The sequence below is a fragment of the Panthera onca genome, chromosome E3 (assembly GCF_046562875.1).
Source record: "Panthera onca isolate mPanOnc1 chromosome E3, mPanOnc1 haplotype 2, whole genome shotgun sequence".
Lineage (NCBI taxonomy): Eukaryota > Metazoa > Chordata > Mammalia > Carnivora > Felidae > Panthera > Panthera onca.
In genome coordinates, this window is record NC_138354.1 from 2,084,668 (window position 1) to 2,103,801 (window position 19,134).

General features: G+C 65.7%; 2 protein-coding genes across 4 annotated transcripts in view; one reads left to right on the forward strand and one right to left on the reverse strand.

The window, feature by feature from the left end:
* Positions 1-499: 499 nt before the first annotated feature.
* On the forward strand, positions 500-9,307 carry LFNG (LFNG O-fucosylpeptide 3-beta-N-acetylglucosaminyltransferase). 2 transcript variants are annotated; one of them, XM_060649685.3, is made up of 8 exons: positions 500-1,044; positions 5,643-5,691; positions 6,179-6,278; positions 6,376-6,529; positions 6,648-6,733; positions 7,200-7,362; positions 7,803-7,888; positions 8,102-9,307. In XM_060649685.3, exons 1-8 carry the CDS (start codon positions 607-609, stop codon positions 8,166-8,168), a joined length of 1,143 nt encoding a protein of 380 aa, XP_060505668.1. In that variant the 5' UTR covers positions 500-606; the 3' UTR covers positions 8,169-9,307. The 2 variants fall into 2 exon arrangements, with proteins under 2 accessions (XP_060505668.1, XP_060505667.1); XM_060649684.3 differs by having other exon boundaries at positions 501-1,044; positions 7,197-7,362.
* A 6,395-nt stretch (positions 9,308-15,702) lies between these two features.
* The window catches only part of TTYH3 (tweety family member 3), a 32,550-nt gene continuing 29,118 nt past the window's right edge, over positions 15,703-19,134 (reverse strand). For both annotated transcript variants that reach the window (XM_078440071.2, XM_078440072.2), the window contains one exon: positions 15,703-18,855. In XM_078440071.2, the coding sequence (XP_078296197.1) occupies positions 18,840-18,855 (16 nt within the window). In that variant the 3' untranslated portion in view covers positions 15,703-18,839. The remainder of the gene's footprint in view (positions 18,856-19,134) is intronic.

Consider the following 19,134-nt stretch of genomic DNA (forward strand, 5'->3'; position numbering starts at 1 on the left):
AGCACCCCAAGCGCAGGACGCCGGGCTCGGGGAGGGGCAGCGCCCAGCGAGGAAGTCCGGACGGCTCCGGCGGGACTACCGAGCCCGAAGCCCCCGTGCCAGAACCCCGGTCACCGCGCTGAGGGCGCGCCCTTCCGCGTGCCAGACGCCCCGTGCAGCCCCCGCCGGCGCTGGCCAGCCTGCTTTCCCCTTCGGGGCCACCGGGGCGGGCCCGGCCCCAAGCCCCACGCCCCTCGGCTGCCCGCGGGGGACGACCCGGGCGGGGCGGGGCGTGCACGTGCTCACAAGGGGCGGGGGCGGCGGCGCCCGGCGGGCCTTTCCCAGACCCCCGCCGCGGCCCCACGTGGGCGCTGAGCGTCTCGGGGGGCGACCGGCGCGAGGTCCCGCCCCGGGGCCCGGGAGCCAGTGAGCGCGCGGCGGGGGGCGGGGCCTCGAGGGGCCACGCCCCCCCCGGAGGGCGGAGTCCGGCGGGGAGGTTTAAGAGCGTGGGGCGCGGGCAGTGGACAGCCCAACGCGCCGCGGGACCCGGGATCCTGCGCGTCGGTCCGCGGGGCGGGGCAGGGCAGGGCGCACCGGGCAGGGCGCGCCGGGGGCCGCCACCCCACCATGCTCAAGCGCTGCGGCCGACGCCTGCTGCTGGCGCTGGCGGGCGCGCTGCTCGCCTGCCTGCTGGTGCTCACGGCGGACCCGCCCCCGCCCCCGGTGCCCGCCGAGCGCGGCCGGCGAGCGCTGCGCAGCCTGGCGGGCCCCGCGGGGGCGGCCCCGGCTCGCGGGCTGGAGGCGGCGGCGGCGGCGGCGGCTCCCGCTGCGCTCGCCCGCGAGGTGCACAGTCTGTCCGAGTACTTCAGCCTGCTGACCCGCGCGCGCAGAGACGCGGGCCCGCCGCCCGGGGGCGCCCCCCGCTCCGCCGACGGCCACCCGCCGCCCCCAGCGGAGCCGCTGGCGCCCCACGACGTCTTCATCGCGGTCAAGACCACCAGAAAGTTTCACCGCGCGCGCCTCGACCTGCTGCTGGAGACCTGGATCTCGCGCCACAAGCAGATGGTGAGCCCCCCACGCCTGGGAGGGGTAGGGGTGCCGTCTTGCGCAGCTGGTGGCAGTATCCGAAGGGCGCCAGGCTGCACTCTGTCCAGCCACCTGGGGTATCTGGGGTGGTGACACCAACCCGTCCCTTTCCAGACCAGTCTCCTTGATGGGGTCACTCTCCCCATAGAGTTGTGGAAGCGTCAGATGGGGACGCTACTCCATCCAACTTCCAGAGTCTTGGATGGTATGCGTTGACCCTACACCAGCTGCCAGTGCTTGGGGTTTGGTGCCCTGCGATGCTTCTTAAGCCCTTCTCCTCCCCAAACTTTGGAGCGCATTAGTAAGGTGCTGCTGTCTCCACACCACCCCAAGGCAGATTCTGAGTGGGGCATCCGCCCTGGGCTCAGACCCTTCCCTGGAGAGGACGACGCTTTCGTTAGTGATGGGGTCAGGGTTAGAACCACCTCTGGCGCCCCGCATAGGGCTGGGAGAGTCTTTGCTGTGGAATGAAGACAAGTCTTTGCTAAAGATGATCTGCGTTTGGGGTGGGTGTGAGTGAGTCCTGGAGAATGTATCTGGAAAGAGAGCACCGGGTTTTGGGGGCCTGTGCGGAGACCCTCTCCCCACAGCGTAGGAATCTTTGGAGCCCGGAACCTTGTGCTTTACTGCACCCTAGTTGAGCACCAGCTTCCTCCACACATAATAAAGACACACCCCACTTTGAAAATCTCCCTCGGGGCTGCAGCAGGACGGTTGGGTTGGGGCGGGACGGGGCAGTGCGGGCCCTGCCGGAGGGCGGGAGGGGCAGCGGGGGAACGCCCCTGGGCTGGGAGATTCAAGGGACTAAGTGGGCATTTGGGGTAAAGTTGAGGGACCCTTGCCTGGGACGAGGGCTCAGAGAAGACCCCACACCTGTTCCTCCCTGTTGGAACCTCAAGGCCTGGGATCTTCTGGGGTGGCTGAGCCCTGTTCGGGGACAGGGTTCTGGTGAGGCCGTGATGGGGGCCGGGGTGGGGGGAAGGGTCCTCTCTGGTCCCAGCGTGGCGAGGGGGGCCCTGGGAGTCCCGTGGCAGCCTCCTGGGAAAGCAGCATCCCCTTTCCCAGGGGCTCAGCGGGCCGGCGGGAGGGGGCGGCGGGGGCCGCGGGTTTTGTTTGGCCGCCGGGCCGTTAGGATTCCCAGCGCCCGGCGGCTCTCACGCCGGCCGCTTGGGCAAGGTAACAAAGCCCCTTTCTCCAGCGGAGAAAGGCACCCGGCCTCTTGTGTGCAGCTATGCGCTCCATGGGAACCGCCACTGGCGCGCTGGCCACTCAGGTTGCCTGGCGATGAGGGGGCCTGCGGGCCCCCCCATCCCTGACTGACAGCCCTTGTGGGGCACCATCCCCGAGCCAGGCACCCTACCCCCAGGACTCGGCCTTCCTGCCGTGTGACCTTTGGCAGCATTCGGCCCCCTCTGGCCCGCCCCCGGGTTCTGAGCTCTGCTCGTCTTGGACTTTGGGGGCTTTCTCCAGCAGAGGGGATGTGGTCAGGGGGTCTCAGGTACCAGTCCCAGCGGGGGTGATCTTGGGCAAGGCCCAGGGCCTTTGTGACCCTCAGTCTCCTCATCTCTGAAATGGGGCAACCATCGTCCTTCCAGTATGGTGTTGTGAAAGAGGGCGGCCAAACCTGGAGGCGGAGGGAATGAGCCCAGCAGGTCCTCAGGAATCGGGGCGGGGGGCGGCGTCACTGCCCTGGGCCCTGACGTCCCTGTTTAAGGGCCGCTCAGTTTCCTCTTTGACGGCTGACCCCAACCAGGAGAGGCTGAATCTGCCCCCCCACCCCCGCCCCGGCATCAGTTCTTGTGGCACAGCGAGCGAGAGTTCCTCACCTCCCCCTGTGGGGGAGGGGGGTCCTCGAAACCGTCACAGCTGAGGGTCCTCCTCTCCCGGTCCTGTGCATGGTGATTCAGACCCACTTTGATGTGGAACACCCGAAGAAGTCAGGGCTTTGGTGGCGGAAACCCCGAAAGGCTGTGCAAGCTGAGAGTGGGCATCTGACTCACATGGAGGGTTGGGAGACTTCCTGGAGGAGGTGCCATTTGAGCTAGACTGAGAGCACAAGCATGGGGTATGTGTAAAACACTTCCCGCAATTGGAGTGATAGTGGGGGGTTGGGAGGGGATGGCGGTCAGCAGGGACCACACTACCACAGTCCCTGAAGTCCAGGACGAGGGGCTGGACCTTTGGCCCCCACGTTCCTCCCCCACCCCTCCGAGGAGTGGGCCAGGCTGCCGCGGCTGCCACCACAGCGGCCACAATTGCTGGGGGAGAGCTTGGCATCCTGTGTTTCTTTGAATCGCAGCTCCAGGAACAATGCCGCTTCCTGTGGGTGTCCCCCCCGCCCGCGCTGGGCCAGCCCTGCCGCCCCTGCTGCCCCCCTCTTCCTCCTTCAGCCCCATCGTAGGGAAGTGGGGAGGTGGCCCGGAGGGGGGTGGTCTCAGTCCCTGGGAGGCACTTTGGGCTAGATTAGCACCACCTCTGCCCCCTGGGTGTGACCACAGACTGGAGGCTGCCCCTCTCTGGTCCTCAGTTTCCCCACTGTCCACCCAGGTAGTACAGTGTCTACCTCTCAGGGCCGTTATGGAGACCAAAGAAAGGAGTCAGTCTCCGTGCTTTGCTCTGGGTACATACGTGTGAGTTCTCGTTGTGCCCATTTGACAGAGGGGGAAACTGAGGCTCTGAGCCACCAGGCAGCCTGTCCGTGGCTTTCTCTGCTGGTTGCTCTGATGCTGGGAGACCGGAGGCCTGGCACCCTCACATCCCCCACAGCCCCACCCTTCCCCGAACTCCTCTTCAGGCCGCCCGCCTTGCTCTCCCCGAAGCTGAACAAAGGTGACTTTAATCTCCGTAGCCTTGGGCTGGGTTTTTAGGGCACCACCAAAGCGCGGGAGAACAGGCCTCGCTTGATCTCATTAAGAAAGCATTTTCCTTTTAATCCAGCGACGGCAGTGCGCGTCTGCACTGGCCGGCCTGGGCCTCCCACAGCATTCCTGGGCTGAGATGCTGGGGAGTGGGTGGGGGGCTGGGTGCGAGTCTGTGCGTGCGGGCCGCCTTGGGGTGCCTGCAGGGCCCTGGAAGGAGGGGGTGCGTGCGTGGAGAGGACATACCTGGGGCCTGCCCCTTCTCCAGCTCTAAGCCGGTGCTCAGCAGCTCATGGCCTCACCTGAGTGTGTGCCCGGGTCTGGGGTCAGGCTGGGCAAGGGGCTGGAGCCATCCAAAAGAGGGTGGGGACCCCAGGTGGGACCCCCGGTTCCTGGGTGTCTGCTGTGCTCCGAGCCTCCGCATGCCAGAGCCTCCCTAGGACCCATAAAAGGAAACTGAGGTCTGGTGGGCACGGAGGTGGGGGGTCTCCCGCCGCCTGTGCTCAGAGCCCACCCCCCCCCCCCCCACTTTGGCCACGGGCCCCAGGCTTTGCACTCAGCCATGCCCGGGTGCGCTGGGCGGCACGCGCTGGGCGGGCCAGGCAGAGGAAGGAACATTCCTCCCCGTGTGCTGACGGGCCCAGGCGGGTGCCGGCAGCTCCTGGCCCCGCCCCGCTGCCCGCCCCCTTCCTCGGAGCGCTCCTGGCAGGGGTGGCCCAGTGCTGGCACAGGTGGAGCCTTGATGTGGCCTTGGGCAAGGCCCGTCTGCCAGCCTGGATTTCCTTGCCGGGGCTGCGGGGGGGGGGGGGGGGGGCACATAGTGGGGAGGAGGGGAGCTGCTGGGGGTACTGCTCTGTGGGCTGGGGCACAGGCGGTTTCCTGCCTCAACCCTGCTGACCGTCGGAGTCTCCAGAGAACAGCGGTGGCTTCTTTGGCTCAGAGAAGGTGACCTGCCCGGCCAGTCACACCGCTCGGGGCGAGAGGGGCCAGGCTTCAAGGCCCGGCCCAGAGGACCGCAGTGCTGTGGCCGCACCCCTGCCCGTCGGACCTCTCGCCCAGCCCGGCCCAGTTAAACAGGCCAGCTGTATGGTAATGGGCAGCACGGCCACTCCCGCTTAACGCGGCCGAGTTAAGGCCAGCCCGGCGCCCCTCGCCGCGCGGCCCAGGACAAAGCTGGCGGACAATGCCTGGTGATTCATCCTCCCTCCGGGCCCTTTGTCCGCCAGGGCTTGGCGGCCGTCCAGCAGAGGCCTTTGTCCCTGACTGATTGAGACTTGGCTTCCCGAAGCCGACCTCCTCCGCCTGTCCCCCCACCACGGCCCTCTACCCCCTCCCACAGGCTAGGCACTGTGTCAATAAGGGTGTGTGCCCCGCCAGGTGTGTGGGGTGGGTGGGGAGCCGGTTACCTGGTGGGTGGGCGGGGCGCCCCACCTGGCTCGTGCCGGCACAGCCGCTGGGTGACCTTGGGCCCAGCTGTCGACGGGGATGGTGGGGGGGGGTGTCTGCACGAGTCCCAGCCCTCCTTCTACTTAGGATGGGCACTTGAGACCCACTCCGTGCACCTGGGGAAACTGAGGCCCACAGAAGGGCGGAGAGTGGGTGTGGCTGAGCTCTAGCTGCTGAAGCCCCACGGTGCCCAGGCCTGGACGCCCCCCACAGTGGCCCCGGGGGCGGAGGAGACACAGAACTGCCTATTCAAGACCACGTTTCTCCTTCCAGACGTTTATTTTCACCGACGGGGAGGATGAAGCCCTGGCCAGGCGCACCGGTGAGCCCCGGGCTTGGGGGGGAGGCGTGGGGGGCTCCACGCCTGGGAGGAACGCTTCCCTCCCCTCCGGAGAGGTCACCAAGGCCACGGGCCAGGGAGGGCAGTTTACTCAACTGGTTTGCTCAAGGCTCCGCCCTGCCACTCGGGGGCCCCCCCCCCCACCCAATTCTCATGCAAATGAGGCCCTTTCAGCTCCCGGGGCCCTTTGAGCTGATGTGGCGGCAACAGGTGGCCGGTGCTGGGAAAAAGCCGCCTGAATGGGCAGGGGCGGGATCGGGTTGTCCCGGAGGGGGTGGGGCTGGGGGGGGGGGCGGGCGTGATCTCCAGGCCTTGAGCCTTGTGCGGGGCGGAGGGAGGGGGCCGCTGCAAGGTACAGCTTGAACCCGGGGCGCCCTGGGAGAGTCACCCACTCTGTCCCTCTCTGCTGTGGCCGCCATCCTCCCCGAGCCAGCTCGGACCCGCTTACAGCCCCCTGCCTTGTTCACAGGCAACGTGGTGAACACCAACTGCTCGGCTGCCCACAGCCGCCAGGCCCTGTCCTGCAAGATGGCCGTGGAGTTTGACCACTTCATGGAATCCGGGAGGAAGTGAGTGTTGGCCCCGGTCCCTCAGGTGCCTGCTCCGGAGGTCCTCCCCCCAGCGATGCTCTCTCTTCCTCTCTCTACCGGCCCTGCTTCTCTCCAGGTGGTTTTGTCACGTGGATGATGACAACTACGTCAACGTCAGGGCTTTGCTGCGGCTGCTGGCCAGCTACCCGCACACCCAGGACGTTTACATTGGCAAGCCCAGTCTGGACAGGCCCATCCAGGCCACCGAGAGGGTCAGCGAGAACACGATGGTGAGCGTTCCCCACCCCCCTGCCCCCCACGCACGCCTGAGCGGAGTGGGGAGGAGGCCAGAGGTGTCCCTGTGGCCTGGGGTGAGGGTCTCACGGTCCCCTGCGTTCCCTCCTGCAGCGTCCCGTCCACTTCTGGTTTGCCACCGGTGGGGCTGGCTTCTGCATCAGCCGGGGGCTGGCCCTGAAGATGAGCCCGTGGGCCAGGTGGGTGCCCTGGGACACAGGTGAGGCCGCCCTCGGTCCCAAAGACCCCCCCTGGCTTGCTTTGGTTCACCTTCCCAGCTGCGGGTGCCCCAACCTGACCGGCGCAGGCAGGCCGCGTCACGTGCCCCACCACCGGTCCCCTCCCGCCTGCCAGGCACGAGGGCCGGTGTGAGCACCGGCCCCAGGCACCGTCGGGCGGGACTCCTTTCCTCACCCAGTCGCCCCCGGACTCAGAATTGTCAGGCTGGCGCAGAGGAGGGTGCCGGGCTGGCACGCGAGCCTGTGAGCAACGCAGACGGGGTCTGTACCCTGCTCCACAGGGGCGTGTCCCCCTCCCCTTGGAGCTGGCTCCTTCCTTCTGTGCTGGGTGCTGCCCGGCAGGATCCTGCCGGGCTCCCGGTGGGCGGCTGGCTCCCGCCTCACCTCAGCTCGTCCCCTCTCGTCCTCTCCTCCCTTTCTGCAGCAGGGGCCACTTCATGAACACGGCAGAGCGCATCCGCTTGCCGGACGACTGCACCATCGGCTACATCGTGGAGGCCCTCCTGGGGGTGCCCCTCATCCGCAGCGGGCTCTTCCACTCCCACCTGGAGAACCTGCAGCAGGTGCCGGCCTCGGAGCTCCACGAGCAGGTGCGCCGCCCGCCGCCCGGCCACGAGCGAAGGGGCAAGCGGGCAGGGGACGGAAGCGGGGGGAGGAGGGAGTGCCGGGTGGAGGAGCCATGGTACATAGGGAAGCCGGGAAGGGCCGCCGCTGGGATACCCAGACCCCCCACCGGCGGGACCCCGCTCACATCCCGTGCGACACCCCCACTCTGTGCCGTCTGGGGCTTTTCCTGCACCAGCAGACGACTCTGCTGGCTCTCGCCGAAGCCCCCGCCCTGGACCTCGCTCCCGGCTTGTGCAGAGCAGGTGGGGTGGTTGCAGCTTGACTCACAGACCTTCCTTCTTGGTCCGGGGGAGGCCAGAAGGCGAGGCTGTCCTGGCGCTCCGAACCGAAACGGCCTCGGCTGTGGACAAAGCCGGGGGCGCGGGGGCCGCTCCCGGCTTCACTCTGCCCCTTCCCCCCACAGGTGACCCTCAGCTACGGCATGTTTGAAAATAAGCGGAACGCCATCCACGTGAAGGGGCCCTTCTCCGTGGAGGCCGACCCGTCCAGGTGAGGAAACTGAGGCCCAGAGAGAGAGCTGGTGACCGACGTAGGGTCCCCTAGGGGGTCTGCCAGCGCGGGTGTGGTTGAGCGGCTTGACTCCCAAGAGGGCGCCCCGACGCCCTGCTCATGCCGCGGGGCCCCTCCTGGTGCCGCGGCTCGGAAGATGGGCGCTCGGCACGCCCTCCCCGCACGGACCGGCCCCCTGCTCTGTCCCCACAGGTTCCGCTCCATCCACTGCCACCTGTACCCAGACACGCCCTGGTGTCCTCGCACCAGCATCTTCTAGCCACCACGGCTGAGACCCCGTCCTCGGGCGCCCCTGGTATCCAAAGGGCCCGGGGACCCGTGTTGTGCCGCCCTGGCCTTGGCGTTCGAGGCTCCCCGGGGCTGTGCCTACGTCTGTGTGTGTGCCGTGCGCCGGTCCGTGGAGCAGACTGCTGGGCGGTCCTGTTCTGCCAGGGAGCGGGCAAAAGGGCCACTTGTCTGCGCTCCCACGCGCCTCGGGTCAGCGGGCTCCAGAGCCCCATCCCGGAAGCACGTGCCTGCATCGGAGGTGGCTCCGAGGGCAGTTTTCTTACCATCTCGGAGTCTTAGGGCAACACGGGGATTGGGGGCTGCTCTGCGTGGACGTGCAGGCTCTGTGCTGGGGCACCTGCGCCCTGAGATCCTGGCCCCTCCTCGGAGCCCCCGGGACAACTGAGTGTTGCTCAGTGCAGGGAAGCCGGGTGCTGTAGGGGGCGTCCCGAGCCCCCTTCTCCCACTGAGCTCTGGCCCAGGCACCGGGAAGCAGAGAAACGGCACCTGCCTCCAGCCACTCCCATTAAGCCCCTAGTGGCCGTGTGGCTAGGGGAACAGTGGCTCCCCTCCCGGCCGTCCTGGGTGGGGAGTCTCTCCAGCCCTCTCTGGTGTCTTCTCTTTGTCTCTTCCCACGATGGGGAGACAGAGCTGAGCATTTTATCTCCTCTTTGAAGCAGAGAGAAAGTCGCCCATAGTGGGTGTGTCTGTAAATATTGTGACAGTATTTTTTTACTGTGCTTGTTCCTCATAAGGGGGTGGGTAAAAAGTAGGGTGTTTTGTCGTTTTTTTTGGGGGGGGGCAGGTGTTATTTTATCTTTTCTGTGGATCAGAAAAACCAGAAGCCAAACGTGAGATATCTTTGTCGTTAAAGCTGATGGAAATGTCTAACACTGCACGTATTTATATGTCCCGGGCTCTGGACTCTCCTCCCCCACCTCGTGCATAGTACCTGTCTCCCGCAGGCCCAGCTTGGTGCACCTGGCCCGTGGGATGGGTTTTGTCTTCTGTTTTTCCTTCTGCAAAGACATAGGTAGGAAAGCGACAGATAATGGGAAAGTTCTCAGGGAATTGAAGGGTGGTTGCTATGGTGACGTCCTTTGCTGTGAATAAAAGTGCTCTTTGGGGCAACCCCAGGGGCTCCTGGTTTTCCTGGAAGTTGGGCCTGAGGTGCAGGTCTGTCTGAGGTGGCTCCAGGGGACTGGGGGCTCAGGTACTCATGTGGGGGAGGTGGAAAGAAGGGAATCTGAACAGCTCCTTGCAGGTGCCTGAGAGGCGTGGCCAGCCCTGGGCCCCGTGGATGTGGTGGTGGGGGTGGTGGCTGGGTCCACAGGTCTCATCCAGAGGAGCAGCCCTAAGGCTTTGCAGCTGCAGCCTGTGTTGGCCTGGCTCTAGGGGCTGCAGGGAGCCCAGCCCTCCCTGCACGAGGGCTGGGGGCTTGTTGTGGCCCAGCTCGGACCTCCTTATCTGGCTTCATCCCCATCACAAACCCAGAGACCACGTCCTTGTCCCATTTTGCAGATGGGCGAACTAAGGCTCAGAGCCAGTGACAGCCAAGGTTAGGTAACTGAACTGGGCCGGCAGGGTGGTAGAGACCTCAAACTCAGAGGCCCGGTGGGCCTTGGATCCCGGCCTCCCCTTGTGCCGGGCACCCCACACTCGATAATCTGGGAGCTGGGCCCCCGTGCCCCCCGGACAGGCCGCAGGAGGCTGGGCCAGGATGTCCCCGGGCCTTGTTTCCTACAACGACCAGCTCCCCGATGACCACTGCCCTTTCTTCCTCAAATCCGGTGGAGGGGGGCAGGAGTGGGCAGGGGCTGGTCCAGCCTCAGCTGCAGCTTCCCTCCCCAGTCCCCAGCAGCCTGGGGACGCCCTTGCGCCCTCTTCCTCTTGCTGAGCCCCAGCTGCCTCCGCCCCTCGACTCCAGTTCCCAGACTTCCACGCTCCCCACTCTGCTCCAAGCTTCGCCTTCTCAACATATCAGAATAAAAAGCGTTTGCAAAGTGCTTCCTTTCCCCACCCCTGACCTCCCGGGGGCGGATGCCGGTCCTGTCCCCACTGGACACATGCCCACATACATAGCACCCCCAAATGGAGGGGGTGGCCAGGGATGTCCCCGTTTCTCACAACCCCCTTGCTGGTGGCTACTCTGGCCTGGAGGCGACTGGCCGGGGCCTGACCCCACCTTGCCCTGGCATTGGGGATCAGCCTCCCCTGAGCTGGTGGGGCCCTAGGGCATGGGTGTGTCCGTGCAGCCGCTGCGGGGGCAGGCGGAGCCTGCCACAGAGCTGGTCCAGGCCCTCCCTGAGCCTTGGCCTTCATCTGAGACCGGGGAGCCCCCGTGCTCTGGGTCTGGGAGGTGGCGCAGAGGGCACGGCCCGGGCCTTCCCTCTTCTCGGGGAGAAGCTGAGGGAGGAGGAAGTTCTTGCTCCCCAGAAGGGGAAGCGGGTCTGGGAGGGGGCCTTACAGGAACCGGCAGCCTGATTTCTTCCACGTGCTGCCCTCCTGGGTGTGGGGAAGGGGCCTTCCCCCAAGGAAGGAGTCAGGGAGCGGAGGATAACCTGAGCAGGGTGGCCTGCCTGGCCGGGCTAGTTACCCCCCCTCCCCTGCACCTCCTGAAGTGCCCGTCATTTGTGGGCTTTCAGAATCCGAGGTAAAACTGCCACCCCCGTGCTCCCCACCCCCACCCCCTCCAGCTTCCGCGCTTCTACGCTGCCAGGCGGCAAGCCCTGAGCCGGGTCTGGGAGGAGCCGAGAAGGGTGCGGGGTGCGGGTGGGGCCCCTCCCTGCTCAGTTTAAACAAACTTCCCTTCACCTGGGGCCATCACGGCCAACTTCCCAAAGAGACGCGTGAGAGCTGTGGTCAGGTGCTGGAGACGGAAGGCCTTGCAGAGGTGCGGTGGGGAGAGCAGGCAGGCAGGCGGTCTGGGTCTCGCACGGCCTGGGCAGAGGTGCGGAGGCAGGACTGATCAGGATGCCTGGAACCTGGGAGGGAGGATGGCAGGGGGCTGGGTCTCCACGGCCCTTCCCCACGCCCCTGCAGGCCACCGGGGCTCGCCCTGAGGCTCCCTTCCTTGCTGGCAGCTTCGGCCAGTCCCGCCCTCTCTGGGCCTGGGGTGGGTGGGGGGCAGGTGGGGGGCAGAGGGGAATGAGCAGAGCCAGCCCCGTTCTTTGTCAGACCTGCCAGTCTTGCCGCTGCCTCAGGCCCATCCGCCCAGCCCCAGCCCCGGCCTTGCCAAGCCCTTTCTGAGCCCAGGGCAGGACACAGACACTTGGTACATCACTAGGAGGGACCCAGGGACCTGGGGCTGCTCCTGTCTCACCCCTGGAGGTGGTCCAGTTTACGTGAGGGTACTGAGTGGGGAGTGCAGAGCTGTGGCTGCCCCCCACCCCCGGGCACATGCCCCTTAGCAGCCCTGCCCAGGCTTCTGGGACCCCCCCCCCCCCCACCACCAAATCTGTGTGCAACCCATCTCAGTCCCTGGGTGCCAGCTGGTGGTGAGCGCTGGGGGTTTCTCTCCCTGCCCAAATTGACCTTTCCCAGGACCCACCAGCATCCCGGTGCACAGCCCCGTTCTGGCCCTTAGAGGCTCACAGCACGAACCTGACCGTTGTTACTGATATCTGGTTCACGTAATTGTGTAAGGTCAAGAAGCAAGCTTAAGCAGCTGCTGCAGGTCACTCCTGCTGCCGTCCTGTCCCCTGGGTCCGACACGGGGCTGGCCACCGCATGTCCTCGTGGCTCGTCCCCGTGGGACCTGTGGGCCCTCCACTCAGAGCCCCAGGGAGCCCCAGACAAGCAGCGGGCCGTGAGGGGAAATTGCTGGGAACGCAGAATGTCCCGGGCTCCCGCCCTACGGCTCGGGTCCCCCGAGGGCCCGGCGCCCCCTGCTGGGCGTCTGCCTCACTCCTGGAGATGCTCTCCCCACTTAGACCCTTCTGCATCACGGGATCAGGACTCCTGCTGTCCCCGCCCTCTGTGGGTGTCCCCTCGTTCCTGGAAATGTGGGCTCCTGGCTCACAGGCTAGCTCTCCTGTCCTGGCTCCTGTGTCCACTCCTGGTTACTTCCGTGTCCGTGATCCTTCCCACGCCCTTGGCCTCCCCTCCCCTCCCCTCCCCCTGCGTCCCCACTGCATGGTCACTCACTCCCCAGACCGTGCCTGCCCCACGACCGCACTCTGCCTCCACCTGCTGCCTGTCCCTCTGCTCAGTCCCTCCGGCCCTCCTGAACCCCCCAGCCCCCTCACACCTCACAGGCTTGTCCTCTCCTGGCTGGACCCTTTGAACTCACCTTCACCTCCCTTGGCTTCTTGTTTTCACACCCTCTCCCAGCCAGGCCTCCAGCGGCCACCCTCCTGCAGCCTGTCCCCCCGCACCTGGGCAGCTCCCCGAACTCTGGGGAGTCTCACCCTGAGTTCCAGATGGAGCCTTGGCTCCCTGGGAAGCCCCCTGCCCCGACTTCGCCCCTGCCTGCTCTCCGGCTCTCCTACTTCTCCCCCTCCCCGGCCCCCAACCACTTCCTTCAGCCTCCCTCCTTCATGAGACCCACCCCACCCGGCCCCCAACACTGCCCACAACGCCACTCTGACCTCGGGGCCAGCAGGGGGCTCCACTGTGACCTAGGCCCCACCCTTCTTGGGGACTCAGGAACACCACTCCACCGATGCACACCGGCCCCTCTTCCCCCGCTGCAGCCAAACCCCGTGCCAGGCTTCCAACGCGCCCTTACCTTAAAACATCCTAATCTTCAAACACGCACACTCCTCCGGGCCACGCCCCCCACGCGTGCGCCTCTGGGCCACGCCCCCTCCAGCCGGGGCACCGTTTCCTGCTTTGCAGCTAAACTCCAGGAGTCGCTTCTTGCTGTCCCGAGTCCTCTCCCATGCTCTCCCGAGCCAGCTGTCAGGCTTCATCGCACTGGTTCTTGTCCAAGACTCCAGTGGTGTCCAGCTTCCTGAGTCCACCGGACTCAGTCACCTTCCAGTGCCCACGGGACCCCGTCATCGGCAGCGTGTGACGTGGTCCCTCATCTCTCCTTGACACTGTCTTCGTGTGGCTCCCACGACACTCTCTGTCCCGGGCTCCTCCTGCCCGGCTGGTTGTTCCTCCCCGCTCCCAGACCCCAAACAGGGGTCCTGCCGTCTCCTCTTCCGCACCCACTCCCTGGGGGATGTCATCCAGACTCCTGGCTTTAAACACAGTACCCAAGCCAAAGACTCCAACTGGTCATCGCCGCCCAGTGCTCTCTCCCGATTCCCAGACTCACTGTTCCACCACCTCCCCCCACCTCCCCGGGTGCCTGCTCCCTCCCCGGCCCCCCCACCTCAGTGTATGATAACACATCCCCGGGGACCCACCGCAGCTCAACCCAAGCCCCACACCCACACACAGGGTGCCAGGAAGTGCTGCTTGTGCTCCTTCCAGAACCGAGTCCTGTCTCACCCCTCCTCAGCTGGACATCCTCCCACCCCCACCCCCACCCCGGCCTGCCCTCGGCTCTGGCCTGCAATGTTGCCACAGCCTCCGAGCTGCTCTCCTGCTTCTGCCCTAGCCCCCATCCTGACTCAGCAGCCAGGGCCATCCTGTTAAGATAAATGTTCCGTGGCGTCAGTCTGCTCGGGTTCTCCGTGGCTTCCCCCCCCTCAGAGTCCACCTCCAAGTCCTTATGAGACCCACAGGCCCTCTGCCATCTTCTCAGCTTTGCTTCGTACCAGACCACTCTTCTTTGCCGCTCCACTGCAGTCACCCTCACCTCCTTGCGTGAACACACCAGGCATGTATCTGCCTCAGGACCTTTGCACTGGCTATTCACCCGCCCAGAGCCCTCTTTCCCCAGATATCCTCAACACTGGCTTCCCCTGGTCGGCGGAATGGTAGACCCCAAAGATGTCACATCTCAATCTCCGTAACCTATGAATATGCTACCTTCACGGCAAAGGGGACTTCGTAGATGTGAGTAAATTAAGAACCTCGAGACAGAGAGATGATTATCCTGGATTATCCAGGTGGCTCCAGTGCAATCACAGGTCCTTCTTTTTAAGAGGGAGGCAAGGAGGGTCAGGGTCAGACCGGGATCGGAAGCATCCTACACTGCTGGCTTTGAAGATGGAGGGGCCATGACCCAAGGAAGGTGGCCGCTTCTAGAACTAGGCTACCACTGTGCCCTCCCTGACATGCAGACAGGGAAAGTGAGGTCCAAGTAGGGCAGGAAGTGCCTGGACGCTTTCCCTCATGGGACTCTCTTGCCTTTTGGGTTCCTTGCCCCCACGTCCCCAGTTCTCCCTCCTTACCACACGGCACCCTGGAGGCCTCAGCTGTCTCCTCCACTGCCCTGGGTGCTCTGCGTCCCCTCTTCAGAGCTGACCAGTTCCGGGCGCCCTTCCCTAGGAGCCAGTCAAATTGGAGGCTGCTGGACCAGCCCCTCCCAGCCCCGCCCCCCAGGAGCTCCCAGCAATGCCAGGAGAGCCTGGTGTGTTCCACTGGGCCTTTGCAGGTCCCTCGCCCACCTGTGCCCCAAGCATGGGAGACATGCTTTCCTGGCCAAAAGGTGCGTCCCCCAGTTCCACGGGACACTGAGGCCCCCTGTGAGGTGGGTGGTATTACCTTTAGGGGAGGAAAGTGAGCTCACCAGCAGCCCTCCCACGTTCCCTGCCGGATTATGTGGCACCTTCCAGTGTCCATTTCTCAGCCGAGAACAAGAATGATGGTAACTTTAAGTACAAAGCAGCCAGTCCTCTTCCCAGCAAAACGAGCTTGTTTGGGAGGCGGAGGAACCAAGCTCAACACCACACACCTGAACCACAGACCCGGCTGAGAACAAGCTGCGTCGCTGGCTTATATATAGGGAAGGGGGGACCGTGCGCGTTGTGGGGGGAGGCTGTTCGGGACAGGAGCCAATTGGAGGAGAGCGGAATGGCGGCCTCTCATTGGCTGAGAAGTATGGCTTCTCATTGGCTGGGCTGTTGCTGGGCGAGGAGAAACCACCTCTGCGTGTCGTTCGTTTGGTTGGGTTGGTCGGCAGTAGTGGCCAGGGGGGCAGGGGCGGGGGCAGGGTCAGGGGCACACACCAGGGCTCCTTTCCTCCTTTTCCCACCACCATCCCACCCACCCGAGAGGAAGGACTCGGGCGAGGCCCGTGGCTGGAGATGCCCCCAGGGGAAGTGCCCTGAGCCCCATCTCCGTGGGGCTCAGGAAATGCTCCTCCAAGGGGACCCACCGTTGCTCCCACCTGGCCCCCCTCCAACACCCCTGCCCTGGGCCAGGCCTGTCACCTCTCCAGGTGGCCGGAGGGGCCTCCACACAGGCGTCCCGTCCCCCTGGGCTGCTCCAGTGCACGTCCAGACTGCAGGGTGAGGCTTTTAAGGTGTCAAGACCACCGTTTGTGCCCATCTCATGAAGCCCCACCTGGGTGGGCTCCCCGGCCACGACTGGGCCTCCCCCACCCCCTGGGGGTCTTTTGGCTCCCAGCATGTGACCACACTGCCCACAAACTCCGGCAGGAGCCCAATCAACTCAGGAAGAGAGGCTTGTTTTTTAAAATGTGTTTATTTTAAAACATGAAACCCAAGCTGAATAGAAACCACAGAAATTACATTGACGAGATTTTTAGTTATTTGCCAAGAAAAATAAAGCCCCCAAAGAAATAAAAATCAAACCCCAAACCCAGTTAAAAAAACCAAAACCAAAAATAAAAATAAAAAACACAGCGACAGCACATACAGCCTTGGCCCTATGGAGGTCGGAGGAAGATTCTGGAGGAAGATGCCGAATGGTTCAGGCCTCAGTTCCCCCTTCCCGCTCAGGGCACTAATCACACTGGGGAGAGGGTGCAGGGCCAGGAGAGGGGCCGGGAGGGTCGGAGTCTTAACAAAATCGTATCGAATGACAGGTTATATGTAACAAAGTGGCACAGACGCAACCATCACAGCTAAATAGAACGTCCCTGCCCACCCCGCCTGCCCCCCAGCTGCGCCCCAGGGAGGCCCCCCACCCGTCTGGGGCTGGGCAGGGGTCCCGGGTAGGGAGGGGATGGTACCTGGGCTGGAATTGCATAGTGAGATGGGGTGGGTGACGTGGCAGGGGCCCCAGGGGCAGTGGATGCTGGCACGGGGAGTCCCATCAGCCAGGTGTCCCGGTCGGACCCTGCCTCCCACTTGCCCAGCCTGTCCGGGGCCTGGGAGCCAGCTGGACCCTGCTGGGGGGGGGGGGGGGGGAAGGGGCACGTCAAGGCCCCGGGGGAACCCTCCCTCCCACCTGCTACCCACTTTGTCAAGGGCCTGTGGGAAGCGAGGCCCAGTGGTGCAGGGTTGGGAAGGGATGTGGAGAAGTCACTGGGATGGGGGTGAGGAAGGGGACCCTGAACACTTGGAACGAAAGGAACCCGATGGTAGGACTTGCTCCCCTCCAGAGACTGAGGCTTGGGTGTGAGCCCCTTGGGATCACTCCTTTTCCTTTCTCCAACCTCGGCGAGTAGAAGAACGTGAGGACGTCACAGACGGGGCAGGCACTCACGCACACGACGCACGGAGGGTACTCCCAGGACAGCTGCGGTCCACAGCCTGTCCGGGCAGCGCCCGCCTCTCATGCTATGTACATTCACATTGCGGGCGGCCTCCCAGGGCCGCGGTCAGCCGACTGTGCTTCTGAGCAGCGGTGGAGAGCGGCGGCACCCGGGTGGGGCCGCCGGGGACTCCTCCCGACCCCGGGCCCGGAACGCTCTCGGCACCGGTGGAGCCCGGAGGAAAAGCTGGGCGGGTGTGCCGCGGGCGCCCAGAACAACGGCTGGGCCGGGCCCGGGGCACACCGTGCCCTGCGGTGAGGTTTGCCCATGCCCACGGGCTCAGACGCCAGGACCACCTGGGGCACCCCAGTGTTTGCCTGCTCACTTCCCTCCCTCCCCGGGTCAGGGGTTTGCCCCAGGGGCGGGGCAGATGTGGCCTGGCCTCCAGCCCACCTGCCCTTTTGGTCCCGGACACCAGCACAGAGAGAGGATGGTGGAGGAAGGGCAGGCAGCCCGTCCCCGGGCCTGTCCCGGGGCAGGGCATCGTCCCCGCTCTGGAAGGAAGAGCCCACATGTCTGTAAGCTGCTTGGCCAGCTGCCCACCTCCCACCGCAGGCCCCTGGCCCGGGCCCTCACACGTGCCTGTCGGTGGTACTCTGCTGCCCCTGGCTTGACACGCAGGCCAGAGCCTCTCCGTTTCAGGCTGGCTAGGCCAAGACTGGGACTGGCGGGGGACTTCCCATCCTGATTTGGGGGTGGCCTACCCTCCACGGCAGGAAACACAGCAAACATTGTACACTAAAGCCAAAGCACCTTAGGGAAGCCTTGTTCCCACTTCACAGGTAGGGAGACTGAGGCCGCAGGGACCTCGGTCCTACAGCCTAAGGGACATTCGTTCCCTAGGACACAGTCATCCTGGGGCAGCACCTGCCCAGGGACGGCTCTCGAGGCTCCTGGGCTGCCCGTCAGTCTACAGCCCTTTCCCCAGCAGCACCCCGAGAAGAAACGGCTACTCCAGCTTGGCTCCCAGCCGGCCTCATCTCTGGCCCGGACGCAGGGTGACACTTGCTGGCTCTGGATCGGCCAGGGGTGCCCGCGGAGGCTGGGTGAGGTTAGTGGTTAGTCCCAAGAGGGGCAGCAGGGGCCGAGGGCACGTTCACAGCCAGCTCGGGTCCAGCCCCACGGCCCGGCACGGGACACCGCGCCTGTCCTAGACAGAGAGGGAACCGAGAAGGGAGGGCTGCCCGGCCCGCGGTCCGCCTGCCCTAGGGTGACAAAGGTGGTTAGTGCAAAAACGAACCAGACAAGCTGCCAAGTCTTGGGGTGGGGGAGGGGGTTTGGCACCAAGAAGGTGGCCGGCACTGAGTGCGCGGCCGGGGCTCAGCGCGGCACCTGCCGTCCTCCCGCCGCTGTGGGGGGCTGGGCCCCGCGGGCAGGGTGGGTGCTGTGGGAGAGAGCAGTGCTGGGCCGGAGGCAGAGGAGGCTTCTGGCAGCGACAAGAGGGGCCTGTGTTCAGGTGGAGAGAAAAGGAAGAGCCCCGGGGGCTCTCCGCACAGGAGCCCGGCGGGCAGGTGCGAGCCTAGGCCCCTCCAGGTGCCAGGCACGGTGGGGGCGCCGCGCAGCCTGTGGACAGAAGCCTCGGGAGCACAGAGCTGCGGGAGGGGAGGGGCAGGCTGGGGTGTGAGCCGGAGAACGCGGCGTCCACAGGGTCGGCGTGCTGCAGGGCAGGTGGCAGGGACACAGCACCGGGGCCGGCCCAGGGAAGGGCTCTGCAAACGCAGGTCCTCAGAGGCGGACAGGCGTGGGGGGCGAGGGCCCCGCGTTGGTGGCATCGCTCACAGGCATCCAGGCGCGTGGCCCGAGGAGAGGGCGCGGGCCCGGAGTTCCTCATCTCCATGCCCCTGCGAGGAGGGGAGGGGAGGGGAGGGGAGAGGGGGGGAGGGGAGGGGAGGGGAGGGAAGGGGGGCCGCAAAGGGGCCGGCAGCGGGCCTGGCGTGCGTGCGGAGGGTCCGGCGAGTGGTCGCGGGTGGAAGCGGCAGTGCTGGCACGGGGAGGGCGGGGCGATTGGCACGCGGGTGGGCGGGCGGGCGGCCGGCCGGGCGGTCTAGAGGCCGCTGCCGCTGGAGTCGGGGCGAGGCTGGCTGGTGGCGAGGTATTTGGCTCTCATGCTGGAGGTGTACTGGAGGGAGACAAGGGGAAGAGGGGGTCAGCAGGGCAGCGGACGCAGCCACGCGAGGGCCTTGGCGAGGTGAGCCAGTAGCAACCCGAGGGCGGGACGGGAGGGCGGTGGCCCGGCTGACGGAGCCCCGGTGGGGGGCTCGGGAGTGGCCGGCAGGCTCCACGAGCGGAGGCCAGCCCCCACGCCCCAGGCTCCCCTCCCGGGCACAGGAGCGCACTCAGTCGAGGTTGCCTTCCAGGGCTGGGCTGAGGGGACACGTGGAGACTCCTGCCCCAGCGG

What these genes read in the sequence shown, in the direction of transcription:
- LFNG (XM_060649684.3), top strand. Translation starts at nt 607, where the DNA reads ATGCTCAAGCGCTGCGGCCGACGCCTGCTGCTGGCGCTGGCGGGCGCG. An exon ending in AAGATGAGCCCGTGGGCCAG is followed by an intron (nt 6,734 to 7,196) that starts GTGGGTGCCCTG and finishes CCCTTTCTGCAG; the next exon opens with CAGGGGCCACTTCATGAACA. An exon ending in CCTCGGAGCTCCACGAGCAG is followed by an intron (nt 7,363 to 7,802) that starts GTGCGCCGCCCG and finishes TTCCCCCCACAG; the next exon opens with GTGACCCTCAGCTACGGCAT.